At 37.6% G+C, this 15,956-nt stretch overlaps 1 protein-coding gene across 2 annotated transcripts in view; it reads right to left on the bottom strand.

Moving 5' to 3' along the window:
• The window catches only part of ZNF277 (zinc finger protein 277), a 136,142-nt gene that overhangs the window by 4,452 nt on the left and 115,734 nt on the right, over positions 1-15,956 (bottom strand). For both annotated transcript variants that reach the window (XM_034408857.3, XM_087874163.1), the window contains 2 exons: positions 13,989-14,056; positions 12,040-12,136 (listed from right to left, as the gene is read on the bottom strand). In XM_034408857.3, the coding sequence (XP_034264748.1) occupies positions 12,040-12,136; positions 13,989-14,056 (165 nt within the window). The remainder of the gene's footprint in view (positions 1-12,039; positions 12,137-13,988; positions 14,057-15,956) is intronic.

Genomic DNA, 15,956 nt, shown 5'->3' on the forward strand with positions numbered 1-15,956 from the left:
CTCTTGTTTTTTAAATTTCTTTATGGGAGATTTGGAATCTTAAATTTTTGGAGGAAGGTGGTTTATTGGGATTTTCCCCCCCTCTTTTTTCTTTTTGCTAATTCAACCATTGAGTGGATTAGATATTTGGATTATAATTAAACCACAAGTGGATTACAAATTATAGAAATGAAGAAATTTACAGCCCATTTGCATCCAGCATCAAGCCCCTCAGCAGCAGAAACACAGAAAACTTCAGAGATGATGGGACTAAGAAATTTTATGCAATCGCTTCATGATGATATAAAACAGGAATTAAAAGAAATGAAAGATAACTACACACCTCTGGTTAAAAGAATAAAACAGGATTTGGAAAAATGGGAGAAAGTGCAATTATCACTCTTGGGCAGGATAGCATCGATAAAGATGAATATCCTGCCCAAGTTTTGGAATACCTATTCCAAACGATACCATATCCTGCCCAAGTTTTGGAATACCTATTCCAAACGATACCCATTATTTTAGACAAATTTTTTTTCACAGAAATCAAAATTATTAGGAAATTCATTTGGGCCGGGAAAAAAACAAGAATTAATTTGTGATCACTACAAGACAACAGAAGCAGGGGAGGTTTTGGACTCCCAGCGTGGGAAGTATATTATAAAGTGGCCATCCTAGAATAGATAAGGGAATGGGTTAATTTAAGAAACAAAAGAATCCTAATTTTGGAAGGGCACAATCTACAAAAAGGGTGGCACGCCTTCTTGTGGGACAAAAAGAAAAAGACCAAGTATGGGAGGAAATTAGAAGAAAACAATACATGAAAATCCCGAATTGGCTATTGACGATGGAAGCCATGATATACCCAAATACATTAGAGATTAATAAAATGATTAGTTACAAAGAGCTTCTAGATAATCAAGGAAATCGTATAAGTAATCAATCGGTAGATGAACAGGGAATACATATTGACTGGTGGCCATACCTACAGATTCAATCTAGGTACAAAAAAGATAAGGAAGAATTTGGCATTGAGATGGAAACAAACACATTAGACAAATTACTAATAGGCCCAGAAAAAAAGTACTATCTAGATTATACAATTATCTTTTAGAATTCGATAGGGCAGAAGAGGTAGTAAAAGAGCCAATGATAGCATGGGCCAAAAATATTGGACATAATATAAATTTGGACGAATGGGAGATGATTTGGAATAGTAACTATAAATTAACAAAAGCGGCAACATACAAAGAAAACCAATATAAAATGCGATATAGATGGCACCTAGCACCCGTGAGATTAGCCAAAATCTATCCAAATGTAAGCCCCAAATGTTGGAAATGTGGATGACACCAAGATACCTTCTTTCACATGTGGTGGTCCTGTCCCGAAGCGATGAGGTATTGGAAAAATTCAAAATTGGCTACAAGAATCAACCAATGAAAAAATCAAATTGATACCTGAAACATTCCTCCTGGGAATACTAAAGACAAAATATCGGGGAAAAAAAAGATATCTAATCATACATATACTCACTGCACCAAGAATAGCATACGCCCAATATTGGAAAGGAAAGGACATACCACCAGAGGAACATATTATTCAGAAGGTTCTGGAATGTACCGAAATGAACAAATTAACGTTAGTATTAAATGAGAATGAAGAATATTATACGGTGTGGGATGATTGGTACAGGTGGATTGATAATAGAATAAAGAATAGATAAAAGTTAATATAAATTTTAAGATGCATATGTAAATTACGTTATATTACGATGAAAAGTAAAAGAAGAATCAATGTAACCTGTGTAGAAAAATAACACTGACTGATTGTACTGTATTGTATTATAATAAATTTCAATGAAAATAAAAAAAAAAGAAATGAAAGATATGATGGGGAAAAATGAAGAGGGAACCCAGAAAGTAGAAGAAAAGGCAGAAATGACAGAGAAGAAAGTTGAGGAATTAGAAGAAAAATTGGTGTCAACTGATAAATTACAAGAAAGAACAATTATCATGCTGGAAATGGAGCGTTCTGAATTCTACTTAAGATTTCAAAATATAAAAGAAGAAAAAAAGAGAAAATTTACCTGAGGTGATTGCTGAGATTTTGTCAGAAGTTTTGGAACAATCCAAGGAAAAGATTTTAAATGAGATTGATGAAGCATTTAGAGTTTCAAGATATGCAATGAGGAATAAACTACCAAGAGAAGTACGTGTAAGATTTACAAAGAAGGCAGTGAAAGCAGAGATACTACAAGTAGCAAGAATTATAGCACTGAAACATAAAAATAAAGAACTTGTGGTTTTACGACAAATACCCAGAAGAGTTAGGGACTTGAGAGAATATCAATTTTTAACAAAATTCTTAATATTTAAAGGAGTGAGTTTTAGATGGTTAATACCTGAAGGAATTATGGTGACATGGCAAGAACAAAGACATAGACTTGATTCTATTGAAAAAGCAAAACTATTTTATCAACAATTTTGTGGACCATTAGAAGAAGAATCTACTTCAAGCAATCAAAAAATTAGAAACTAAATTACAGAACAGCCCACAAAATTCCCAATTACAAGAACAATTGATTTTTCATAAACACAAACTCAATTTAGTTGATCAGGAAGAATTGGTTAGAAACTTTAAGGCAAATAAACAAGTATACTTCAAACAAGCAAATAAGCCAGGAAGATGGCTATCTTATAAACTTAAAAGAGAGAGAGAGAAAAGAACCATCTACCAACTACAAGATGAAAATGGAGATTACCAACACACAATAGAAAAGAAAAAAAAGATTGCACATAAATATCTTGAGGATCTCTATAAGAAAGAAAGAATAGATGAGGATCAGATTAGAGAGTATCTAAAAGAAAAAAGAACCCGAGAAATAAAAGACGAACTGAAAGAAACCCTGACTAAGGATATAACTATGATGGAATTAAATCAAGCAATTAGATCCCAGAAAAGTAACAAAACACCGGGCCCCAATGGTTTTCCATCAGAATTTTATAAGGTAATAGAAGAACAAGTAGGACCAATAGTGGTTGATCTATACAATGAGATATTAACATCAGCTAAAATGCCGGATACATGGAGGGAAGCATTAATTTCGCTAATCAGGAAGGGGGATACAGATGCCAGACTGATACAAAACTATAGACCAATCTCTTTGTTAAACGTAGATTTTAAATATTTGCTACTATTATTGCCAACAGATTAAAGAAAATTTTAAACGACTATATACACACTTAGATCAAAATGGATTTCTTCCAAATAGACAAATCAGGAATAATTTAAGAATAATAATGGACAGTTTAGAATATTACGAAGCCCACCCGGAGAAACAAGTAGCCTTCGTCTTCTTGGACGCCCAAAAGGCATTTGATAACCTCAATTGGCAATTTATGATTCAACAAGTTTATGATATGAATTTGGGCACTAAATTTGAGAAATAATAACAGCAATATATTTGATACAAAAAGCAAAAATTATAACTAATGGAGAAAACACCCAAACTTTAAATATAGAGAAAGGAGTTCAACAAGGTTGTCCTCTATCTCCTCTGCACTTCATACTGTCACTAGAAGTATTATTAGAACGAATCAGACAAAATTCAGAAATAAAAGGATTGAAAACCAGAAATGAAGAATATAAATTGCAAGCATTTGCAGACGATTTGGCTTTTATTATCGAAAAACCAATAGAGAAAGGACAAATACTAATTAAGGAATTAGAAAGATATGGCGCTGTAGCAGGACTGAAAATCAATAGACAGAAAACATAACTTCTAGCAAAAAATTTAACAGAACTACAAATAACAGAATTGGAAAGAACACTTGGACTCCAAACAACAAGAAAAATTAAATACTTAGGTATATGGTTAACAGCACATTGCAAATCGATAAAGAAGAAGAACTATAACAAACTATTACAACAAACAAAAAAAGATTTAAAACTATGGATTAACATGCAACTGTCACTTTTAGGAAGAATAGCAGCCATAAAAATGTCTATATTACCAAAATTTCAATACTTGTTCCAGTTAAATTAGAAAAGACCTTTTTTAATGACCTCAATAAAACAATAGCAAAATTTATCTGGTAGGGGAAAAAACCCAGAATAAAAATGAAATTACTACAAGATATGAAGAGCAGAGGAGGATTTGGATTGCCAAACTGGGAATTATACTATAGTGTAGCAACATTAGTTTGGTTAAAAGATTGGATCAATTTGAAGAATAAAAGAGTACTAGCTATAGAAGGTCACGACCTGCAGAGAGGATGGCATGTCTTTCTGTGGGAAACAGGATGTATAAAACAACAATACTTCCACAGACACTTGATTAGAGATTCGCTAATAAATAATTGGATTAAAGTTAAAAATAAAGACTACATAAAAATCCCAAAATCTTCCACAATGGAAGCGATGACCCATCCAAACAATTTAGATTTGAATAAAATGTTAAAATATAAAGACCTATTAGATAACCATGGACCTTACAGGACCTCCAAGAACAAGGGCTACGAGTTGACTGGTGGGCTTATCTCCAATTACAAAACTGATATAAACAAGATATAAAAGATTATGGAATATATCTTAAACCACAACAACTAAACAAAATTTTATTAGGACCAGACAAAAAAATATTACTAAAATTTACAAATACCTTTTGGAAATAGAATTGGAGGAAGAAGTAGTGAAAGGATGCATGATTGCATGGGGTCAAAATATTGGACACAACATAAAACTATCAGATTGGGAGAACATATGGAACAGAAACCATAAACTAACAAAACCAGCAGCATATAAAGAAAACGCATATAAAATGTTCTACAGGTGGCACTTACCCCCTTCGAGTTTAGTGAAAATGTACCCTAAAATGAGCCCCATATGTTGGAAATGTAAAAAGAAAGAGGGAACATACTACCATATGTGGTGGTCCTGTCCTGAGGCTCGAAAATATTGGCTAAAAATTAAAGATTGGCTACAGGAAATTACTAATGAACAATTAGACTTAGAACTGGAACTCTTCCTATTGAGGATCTTCAAAAAAAAAAAATGTGAAGGGCACAAAATATCTAGTACTACACATATTAACTGTTGCCAGGATTGCCTACGCTCAATATTGGAAACAGCCATGTACACCCGCAGAGAAACTGGTCATACAAAAGATCATGAATTGCGCAGAAATGGACAAATTAACACTGAGTTTAAAAGATAAAGAGACATCAATATTTTACAATGTGTGGGAACAGTGGTATAACTGGATAGAACAGAGATAGATTGAAGATAGATAGTTATTAAGTACAAGTAATAGATAAAATAAGAATGTAAATACGCACAATTTAATTTTTGTAAATAATGAACGAATTATTGTCACAAGAAAAACACCACAATTAGCTGTTGTTGAGTGAAATAATTTTTTATGTTTTTAATGTAATAAAAGTTTAATAGAGTTTATAAAAAAAAAGAAGATTTGGAAGCAGTAGGACAGACAAAACAGAGAAATGAAGAGAAAGAGAAAGATGAAAAAACAAAAGAAGAAAAAGCGTTAAGGGAAGGGGTGAGATTCAAAGATTCAATGGAACAAAGAGAGACAAGGGCGATGAAGTTAAAAACTACTACTACTACTACTACTACTACTACTACTACTAGTAATAATAATAATAATAATAATAATAATAATAATAATAATAATATTTTATTTCTATACCGCCCTTCTCCCGAAGGACTCAGGTGTACAGCCTATTTAAAAACACAGACAAAATAGCAATTTAAAATTTAAAATAATTAAATAAATTGGCTCAGATTTAAAACCCCAAAAAATTTAAATACCCCTGTCTTCCTACTTTCTTTCCTGCTGTCAGTGCTTCAGGCCAGCCAAAATGGCTGTTTTTTTCCCCTCCGGAATTAAGAGGTTTCTCCTGAACCTTTGGGATGGTTGCTTTCCCCCCAAGGTCCTTTTTTCTATTGATCTCTCCGGGATCAATAGTGCCTAAAACGGGAATATTGGAATTTCAAGAATGGAGCTCCATTCTCTAGTTCCAAATAAGTTGACATCACCGCCGGAAGTCCAAGAAATGCATTGTTATTGGTATGGGAAAAAGTTAGAGATAAATATTATGTGAAAATACCAATATGGTTATCAACAATGGAAGCTTTAATACAACCGGATGTTTTTCATTTTGGAAATTAATTATCCTTATACTAACATATATTGTTAGATATAAGGATTTATTAATAGATAAAGCGGAATTGAAAGGGAAACGAGAATTGGAAGAACAGGGGATTGAAATGGATTGGTATATGTATTTGCAAATACAAACAAGATATGAAAAAGATGCTAAATTACATGGTTTTTACTTAGAAAAGACTGAGCTGGATAAGATACTCACAGGATCAGAGGATAAATTAATAAAAAAATGTTATAACTTTTTATTGAGTATTGAATTAGAGGAAGAACAAGTAAAGGAAACAATGATAGTTTGGGCAAAAAAAATTGGATATTCAATTGACTTAGATAAATGGCAACAGTTATGGGAAAGGAATTACAAACTAACAATGTCCACTTCATATAAGGAGAATCAATATAAAATGTTTTACAGATGGTATATGCCCCCTGAGAAATTGGCAAAAATGTTTAAAGACAAATCAGCTAAATGTTGGAAATGTCACCAGTTACCAGGTTCATATTACCATACGTGGTGGACATGCTCTGAAGCAAAGAACTATCGGAATAAAATTAAATTATGGTTGGAGGAAATGATACAACAACGTATGGATTTAAAACCAGAGCTGTTCCTATTGGGTATCTTACCAGAGAAAATTAGTAAAAACAATATATATTTGATTATACATGTAGTAATAGCTGCGAGGATTGCCTATGCACAAAATTGGAAAGCAGAGAATATACCATCGGAGGGAGAAGAAATTAAAAAAATTTTAGATTGTGCAGAAATGAATAGATTAACTATGAAGATAAAAGAAAGAGAAGACTCAGAATATTTTAAGATATGGAATCAATTAAAAAAAAAGATATAAATAAGCTTTAATAGAGATAGATATAGCATGTTACAACTAGAACATTAGATCAGTGAGAAATGTTTGTAATGGACTTGGCGAGAACGAAGATAGTAGAAAAGTTTTTGGAGATAACACCGAGATGTCATATGGAAGAAATGAATGGTGTACTAAATGTTTGTTTGTCTAAAAAAAATAAAAAACTTTTTTTAAAAAAAAATTAAAATAACTCAAGAAGCGTGGGAAATTCTGGAAAATATGATCATAAAAGTCCAGTCCAACACAACACCATTGAAAAAGAAAAACAAGAAATTCAAGAAGAAACCAACATGGTTGCACAAATATGCCTCTGATAAACTGAAAGACAAAAAGGACAAGTACAAAAAATGGAAAGAGGGACACATAACCAAGGCAGAATATCAGCAGATAGCCCAAATCTGCAAAGATTAAGTCAGGAAAGCAAAGGCTCAGAATAAACAAAGACTTGCAACAAAAGTCAAAAACAATTTAAAAAAAGTTTCTTTCAACATATAAATAACAAGAAAAAAAGGAAACAATCCATCCACTACAGAGAAAAGATGGCAAGGAAGTCACAGGCAGTAGAGAGAAAGCAGAGTTGTTTAATTCATTCTTTGCATCAGTCTTCATGCAAAAAGAAACTATATCCCAACCTACCAAAAGTATAATTGTAAAAGACAGACTAGAAATAAAAATTAAAATAAACAGGAAAATGGTAAGAGAACACCTGTCTGATCTTGATAAATATAAATCATTGGGACTTGATGGATTATATCTCAGAGTTCTGAAGGAGCTGGCAGATGTTATTTCAGAATTATTGTACCATTTCAGAATTATTGTACCATATCTTAAAAAAATCCTGGAGCACTGGGGTTTGGAAAAGAGCTGATGTGGTTCCCATCTTTAAAAAAAAGGGGTGGGGTGGGGAACCAAACCCAGGAAACTACAGACCAATCAGCCTAATATCAATACCTGGAAAGATACTAGAAAAAATAATTAAAAAACAGACCTATGAACATCTAGAAACAAATAGTAGCCAGCATGGGTTTGTTAAAAACAGACCATCTTATTTCATTCTTTGACAGAGTGACTAAATTAGTAGACCAGCAAAATGCTGTGGACATAGTATACTTAGACTTCAGCAAGGCATTCAACAAAGTAGACCACAACTACTTCTTGGTAAACTAGAGAAATATGGGATAGACAGTATCACCACCAGATGGATTTGTAGCTGGCTGACAAACCATACTCAATGAGTAGTCCTTAATGGTACTACATCTACATGGAGGGAAGTAAGCAGTGGGGTACCACAAGTTTCTGTCTTAGGTCCAGTATTCTTCAATATCTTCATAAATGACTTAGATGAGGGAATAGAAGGGAAGTCATCAAATTTGCAGATGATACTAAATTGGCAGGAATAGCCAACATCCAGAAGACAAGCTCAGGATCCAATAAGATCTTGACAGACTTGAATGGGCCCTATCCAACAACATGAAATTTAATGTGGAGAAAAGCAAGGTTTTACACCTAAGCAGGAAAAACCAAGGATACAAGTACAAATTAAGTGAAACCTGGCTCAATAACTGTGTGAGGGACCTTGGGGTTCTAGTGGATGATCACTTAAACATGAGCCAGCAGTGTGCAGCAACAGCCAAAAAAGCTAATATAATCATTGGCTGTATAAATAGAGGCATAGAATTAAAATCATGTGAAGTAACGCTTTATAAATCCTTAGTAAGACCACATCTGGAATATTGTATCCAGTTTTGGTCACCACATTACAAAAAAGATGTTGAGACTTGGGAAAAAGTGCAAAGAAGAGCAATTAAGATGATTAAGGGCATGGAGACAAAAATATATGAAGAACAGTTGCAGGAATTGGGTGCGACCAGTCTAGAGAAAAGAAGGACTAGGGGTGATATGATGACAGTATTCCAGTATTTGAGGGGCTGCCACAAAGAAGAGGGGGTCAACTTATTCTCCAAAGCACCAGAAAGTAAGACAAGAAACAACCGATGGAAACTAATCAAGAAGTGAAACAGTGGTGGTATTCAGCTGATTCTATCTGGTTTGGGTGAACTGGTAGTGGCAGCTGCGGAAGGCTCCGCCCACCAACCTGGATGTCATCACGTCCAGTTTTTGACGCTCTGCGCATGCACGGAAGGACCTGCATGCACGTGCTCACATTTGTGAACCAGTAGCGAGGGTAAGAGAATACCACCCCTGGAAAGAAGCAACCAGGAATGAAGGAGAAACTTCCTGACAGTGAAAACAATTAACTAGTGCAGGGGTCAGCAATCTTAAACATTCAAAGAGCCACTTGGACCCGTTTCCTACAGAAAAAAAAAACTCACCGGGAGCCACAAAATCTGGGTGGGCATGGCCAACTCAATGTCACTTACTCCCACCCAGTCACATGACCACCTAGCCATGCCTACCCAGCTACAAAACTATTATCTATGTCTCTCTCCCCCTCTCCCTATCTCCCCCTCTCCCCCCTCTTTCTGTATCTCTGTGTCTGACCCTCTCCCTATCTTCCCCCCTCTTGTGTCTCTCTCCCTCTGTATCACTCTCTCTCCCTCTCTTCCCCCCTCTCTATGTATCATTCTCTCTCTCTCTCTGTATGTGTGTGTATGTCTCTCTCCCACCTCCCTTCGGGCGACCTTCCTCCTCCTCCCCCCTCTTCTCGTAACTCCCTGGCCAGCTGTGGCTGAGCCAGAAGCGTTCGCACGCGCATGGAGACCCTCCTCAAGTGAGCGCCAAAACACAGTAAAGGCATGCGTGGGGTGGGTGGCCGCTCACTTAAGAGGGTCTTAACAGGACGCGGCTTCTCTCTTGCACTAATGCTCTGGCCATCGCCTTGCCATGTCATCGCCCACCCCTGGCAGTTCTTCGGCCGAAGGGAGCGCGGAGGGAGAGAGAGAGAGAGAGAACATGCATGTGTCTTTCCTGAGGGCGTAACTTTAACTCTGTTGAGGCAACTGAAAAGTTCATGTGGATGTGTAATAGTTGCATATTAGGAAGTCATATGAATTGCTAAAGCAATATGTTACTCTCTCTCTTATACAACACTAATAGTAATTACCTTGGGGATTTGTATTGCCATTTCAAAGTGAGGAGTTTCCATTCCTGTCCCATCACTGGTTGGCCCCGCCCCTCTTATTTCTTTTTGGGACTCTAGCCTGAAGTGGCAGGAAGCGAAGGCTGCCTTATGTGCAAATGTGGCGCAAAAGCAGATACAGGGCAGCTTCACTCCTGCACTCTCCGGCGACCCTCTTCCCCCTCCTCCTCTCAGGACGCCCAGGCCAGCTGTGGCTGAGCTGGGAGCGTGCACACATGTGGGGAGACCCTCCTCAAGCGAGCACCAAAGCTCAGGAAAGGCGCGCACGGGGCGGGCAGCGGCTCACTTGAGGGTCTCTTCGCACGTGCGCACACTCTCGGCTCATCCACAGCAGGCCATGGGGTTACGAGAGGAGGGGGGGAGGAGAGTGCAGGAGCAAAGCTGCCCTGTACCTGCCTTCACGCCACATTTGAGCGTAAAGCAGCCTTCGCTTCCTGCTACTTTGGGCTGGAGTCCAAAAAAGAAATAAGAGGGGCGGGGCAAACCAGTGATGGGACAGGGAGCCGTGGCAGAGGGCCCAAAGAACCGCTTGTGGCTCTGGAACCGTGGGTTGCCGATCCCTGAACTAGTGGAACAGTTTGCCTTCAGAAGTTGTAGGTGCGTCATCACTGGAGGTTTTTAAGAAAAGACTGGACAGCCACCTATCTAAAATGGTATAGGGTCTCCTTCTTGAGCAGGGGGTTGGACTAGAAGACCCTCAAGGTACCTTCCAGCTCTATTCTGATTCTTTGGATTCTCTTTTACAAACCTCATGTGTTGATACTGGAGGTTTTATGGAGAGGTGTACTTGTATTCTTTGCACCATGTATCCTGTCCACACATCTAGAATGTTAATTAAATGGAATCCTAGACCGCAAACAAAAGTGCTACATTACATTCATGGAAAGCATAGCTGCCCTTTAAGAGCAAGATCAGTGTCTATACATCATTCTCTACTAAATCTGAAGCCCACCATACATTTATCTAAACCCCTAAACGATTTAAAATAGATTTCCTGAAACTTCTGAGTCAAGATGTTCCTCCTTTCTCCAACATGAATAGCTCTGCATCTAATCTATCTATCCAAGGCTATAATTCCATTAAAATTAATGAATACTAACAAAGAAATTAAAAGACGCTTGCTCCTGGGGAGGAAAGCTATGGCAAATCTAGACAGCATACTAAAAAGCAGAGACATCACCCTGCCAACAAAAGTGTATATAGTCAAGGCTATGGTTTTCCCAGTTGCAATGTATGGCTGTGAAAGTTGGACCATAAGAAAGGCAGAGCACCAAAGAATTGAGGCCTTTGAACTATGGTGATGGAGAAGACTCCTGCGAGTCCCTTGGACTGCAAGGCGATCAAACCGGTCAGTCTTAGAGGAGATCAACCCTGACTGCTCTTTAGAAGACCAGGTTCTGAAGATGAAACTCAAATACTTTGGCCACCTAATGAGAAGGAAGTCTGGCTGGAGAAGAGCCTAATGCTGGGAAAAATCGAGGGCAAAAGAAGAAGGGGACGACAGGGAATGAGGTGGCAGGATGGAGTCACTGAAACAGTCGGCATGAGCTTAAATGGATTCCAGAGGATGGTAGAAGATAGGAAGGAACAAAGAAAGAAATAACAAACAACTGGTGTATTATAATGGCTAAGGTGTTAAGGACTGGGGAGATGTAAGTCTACCCTTAGTCAGGGAAATTCACCGGTTCATCTCTCTGCCCAACTTTTTTTTACAGGTTTATTGTAGATAAAATGAAGAGGAACCTCATGAAAGTTCCTCTGAGCTCTTGGGGGAAAATTGGATCTAAATGGAATAAAGAAATTCATAATAAAGAACCTGCTAAAACAAATACCTTCCTAACAAACCCACAATATGTAATTTACAATGCATAATCTAAAATTATACATTACTACATTCTTCTTACCTCCATGTGAACATAGAGTTTTTCTGTGGTGTCAGTTTGCTTTTCACAGAAGAGACAGATTGCACAAACAGGATGTTCTTCCCAATCAGACCAGTCCCTATAAAAAAAAACAATGCAAAGAACCATCTGTAACTGGCATTTTGGAATTATTAGAAAAATTGTAGGCATGGAAACAAAATCTGTTTTAACTCATCTATTCCTGCAAAAAGCAGAAAGGTGTAATTCTGCTCTCATCAGTCAGCTGCAATCTTAAACTATTTCCTCTTCCATACCTGTCCCCATTGGCTTTTAGTTCCTCCTTCCTACCCCTGAAGATACTCAGTTTTCTGTTATCACTGAGCAGGTTTAATCCACTCTACGTTGTTTTGTCATATATACTTTTTCCCACATATTATTTTTGTAGCATTGCAAGTTTTGCAATTCCCAAGCATGCTGCTATTTTCTTCTTATTCTTGGTCTTAGTATTTTGAGGAGATAACTATTCCATCTATTAACTGTTATAAATTGTAACAACATACATCACCCAAATGGGTCAAAGGTACTTATGACTGGATGCTGCTTATGTCAAAGAAAGAAAAAAATAACATATCCCAGAATGGGGTTTTTTTTGCAGTTACCAAAATTTAAGTGGTTAATTTTTAGCAGCAAAACAAAGTAGATGCCATGTTTTTAAGCTTAAGTATAGTTTTATCCCGCTAAAAACCAACACCTCCCCGCTATCTCTTTTCCATGTACTGCAATGATGCCACCATAATATTCTGACTCCATTGTGATTTAATAGCATTGCTTGTGTCAACAGATATTTTACAACCTATATCCTGGCACCAAAGAGCCCTGAGATCCTCTTAACGTGGAGGAATGTTTATGATAGCCATGTGGATCGTTTTACTTTAAAGGATAACAGTGTGAATACATGTTTGTTTGGGTTCTCAGGGAAACTAGTAAAGAAAACATCTTCACACTTGTGTATTGGCTAAAATCTGCATTCTGATTTAAAGGGAGAGGTCTCTACTGCTTTAATCCTACTTGTCTTGCCTAAGGGTATTCAGATCTTGCTTTAACTTGCTTGCTTTCACTTCTGCTTAATAAAAGGTTCCTTTTGAACGACCACGTTTCAAGAGTCTTTACTTTCTTAAGTTGGCAGGAGAGGCAATCATTACACTAACATTTTTTCCTTAGGGTGCAAAAGTAAATTTGAGGTGGGATATTGTCATGCCAATTTATAATCTTTATATACTATTGTTGCTCTCTATCCCCATCTAGTGGCCGGACAGACAAATACCAATTATATTGTTTTGAAGTTGACCCAATCCCTTTACCCATCAGCCTGCACTCTCAAAACAAGTGCACTCTCAAAACAAGTGCACGCTGGGAAGCCAGACTTCATTTTTCTTTAGCATTTGGAGGAGACAGAAGCACAAAGAAGAATCCATCTTAATCTGTGGCACATGTTCATCCAAGGACAAATCCACATCCCAGACAGAGCATCACTGGTAAGATTTAGATTGCTTGTATTTATTAATTGTTATGTTCAGCAGTAACTCAATCCTGCCTATCTTGTATTTGGTTCTCATTATATGTATTTCTATCTTCCCCAGTTTCACCATATCTTGTTCTTTCAATAAAGCATCTAGATCTATGCACACAGTTTGTTTTATTGGCGGATAGGTAGATTTAGCTACATGTTGAGCTGCACACAGACTAACTGATAGTGAGGACAGAACTGATATAATTTAAAAAATAAAATGAAAGGTATTAAATTATCCTTTTTTAATCTGACTATCCCAATTCACTTCCATTCCCCATAATTACTAATCATACTTGAAAATGTTGAAAATCTCATTTTTAATTTTTTCAGTGACTGCTATTTTGTCTATCATTATCATGTCATCAAGCCTAAAGAAGCCCATGTTACTAGCCCTTAAATATGAAACAAAAATTCCAAATACTCTTCTTGATTGTGGAACAATTCTTGATCATCTTCTGACTGAACCTGTTCCCAGGACTTCCCAAATTCCTGAAAAAAATAAAAATGTGTTAAGCAAACTAAAAGTTTTAGATTTATTCAGAAAAAGCAGACATTCCTAAATTAGAAATGGAAACTCTCAGCAATCCTTCCCCTTGGTGATATCCACTGAAGAACTTGAATGCTGCAGCTTAGTAACACCTGGAGAGTCACTGGCTCACCTTTATCTCATCTAAGTTTTGTCTGTACCTTATCTGATGGGGTACTTAAGATAAAGTAATTTCATAGTTTTTTATGTAAAATATTAATTCACTCAGTTGGAAATGTATTTCTCCTTGTGAAAATAACTCAAATGCAAGGAAATATGGGATTTCATCAAGAGTCCATAGCAAGCATGACAATCCCTTACAGGAACTGAATTTTGACCCGTATCACAGTTTTATTATGGAACCCAAATCATGTTCATTTCTTAGGTTTGCTGGATTTTGTAATGATTGTATTCCTGACTCATATGATAAATGTGTGTGATTCAAAAAAAGGTCCTAACAATTAAGTACTGATGGCATGCTCATTATAGGATATGGAAATCATCCAATGTATTTAACTATTTTTATGTACTTTTCTGCATTGTTGTGGAAAGTACTAGTCTAGTGGAAAGCTCTATGGAGCAAGATAAGCCCTCTTTGAATAAATGACGGATGGATTAAAAAGAAGTCTTTCATTTTCAGGAAAATGTCTGAGTTCCTATGTTAGTATACTGATAAAGAGTATTAGCTACCTGAGAATACCAATACATTGGATTGAAATAAGACTGAGCATTACTAAAAGATAGTGAAATACAAGGCACTATATTTGTTTCTCTGCATTGACATAAAGTCTAGTTTTAGGATGGATTTCTTTAATGTGCTATCCTGTACAATGAAACCATTTACCTATGCATGATGGGTCCCCATTTCCTTACAGGAACTGATCTATGGTTTGTAGATCTTCCTGGGCTCAGACTGTTATAGATAAGAGTAATTTTATTTTAATCTTCCAGTACTGTAAATTTTTGGGGAAATAAAGAAGTTTCTTATGGTTCAAAGCAGTGGTCACCAACCGGTGGTCCATGGACCAGTGGTGGTCCACAGAAAAATTATTTGAGGACCCCTCAAACTACGGCCCCTAGGCTGGATACATGCAATGAATGTTTGTGTTGCTGCAGAGTCTCCCCCTTCTGGTTCTTTTTGTGCAGGTCAGAGGGGGGCAGAAATTCCGACTTGGGGTCTGCTTTAGACTCCTGGTGCGGGGCTTTGGGTGAAGCCTGGAGGGAAGTGCCGCTGGTGCGAAGAGCCGAAGGGCCTTGTTCCAGAAGGACAGCATCATGGTCTGGAACTGGCTGACCATCTCAGCCTGCTTAGCCTCCAGGCGCTGGCACCTGGCCTGCAGGTCTTTCTTCTGCTTGGAAAGCCTATGCTTGTAGTCCTCAGTGAGGAAGCGCGGGAGGACCCCTTGGAGGGTAGAGCCGAGGATTTTGTTCAGTATCTGCATGACAAAATCACTCAGATCCGGGAAGATTTGGACTCCGACTGGGTAGTCTCAGGGGGAGGGACTGGGGCAGGTCTTGAGAATGTTATCTGGGATGAGTTTGATCCTGTGACCCCTGAGGACGTGGACAGGATTCTGGGTAGACTGAACGCGACCACTTGTTTATTGGACCCGTGCCCCTCCTGGTTAGTGCTGGCTTCCCGGGAGGTGACGCGAGGCTGGCTCCAGGGGATTATAAATGCTTCGTTGGGTGAGGGTGACTTCCCCGCCGCCTTGAAAGAGGCGGTGGTGAGGCCTCTCCTCAAGAAGCCTTCCCTGGACCCAGCAGTGTTGGCTAATTATCGTCCAGTCTCCAACCTTCGTTTTGTGGCGAAGGTAGTTGAGAGTGTGGTTGCGCGACAGCTCCCCCAGTACCTGGATGAAG

This window comes from Pantherophis guttatus, chromosome 7 (genome assembly GCF_059756535.1).
Source record: "Pantherophis guttatus breed Tessera chromosome 7, ASM5975653v1, whole genome shotgun sequence".
In the NCBI taxonomy this organism is placed as follows: domain Eukaryota; kingdom Metazoa; phylum Chordata; class Lepidosauria; order Squamata; family Colubridae; genus Pantherophis; species Pantherophis guttatus.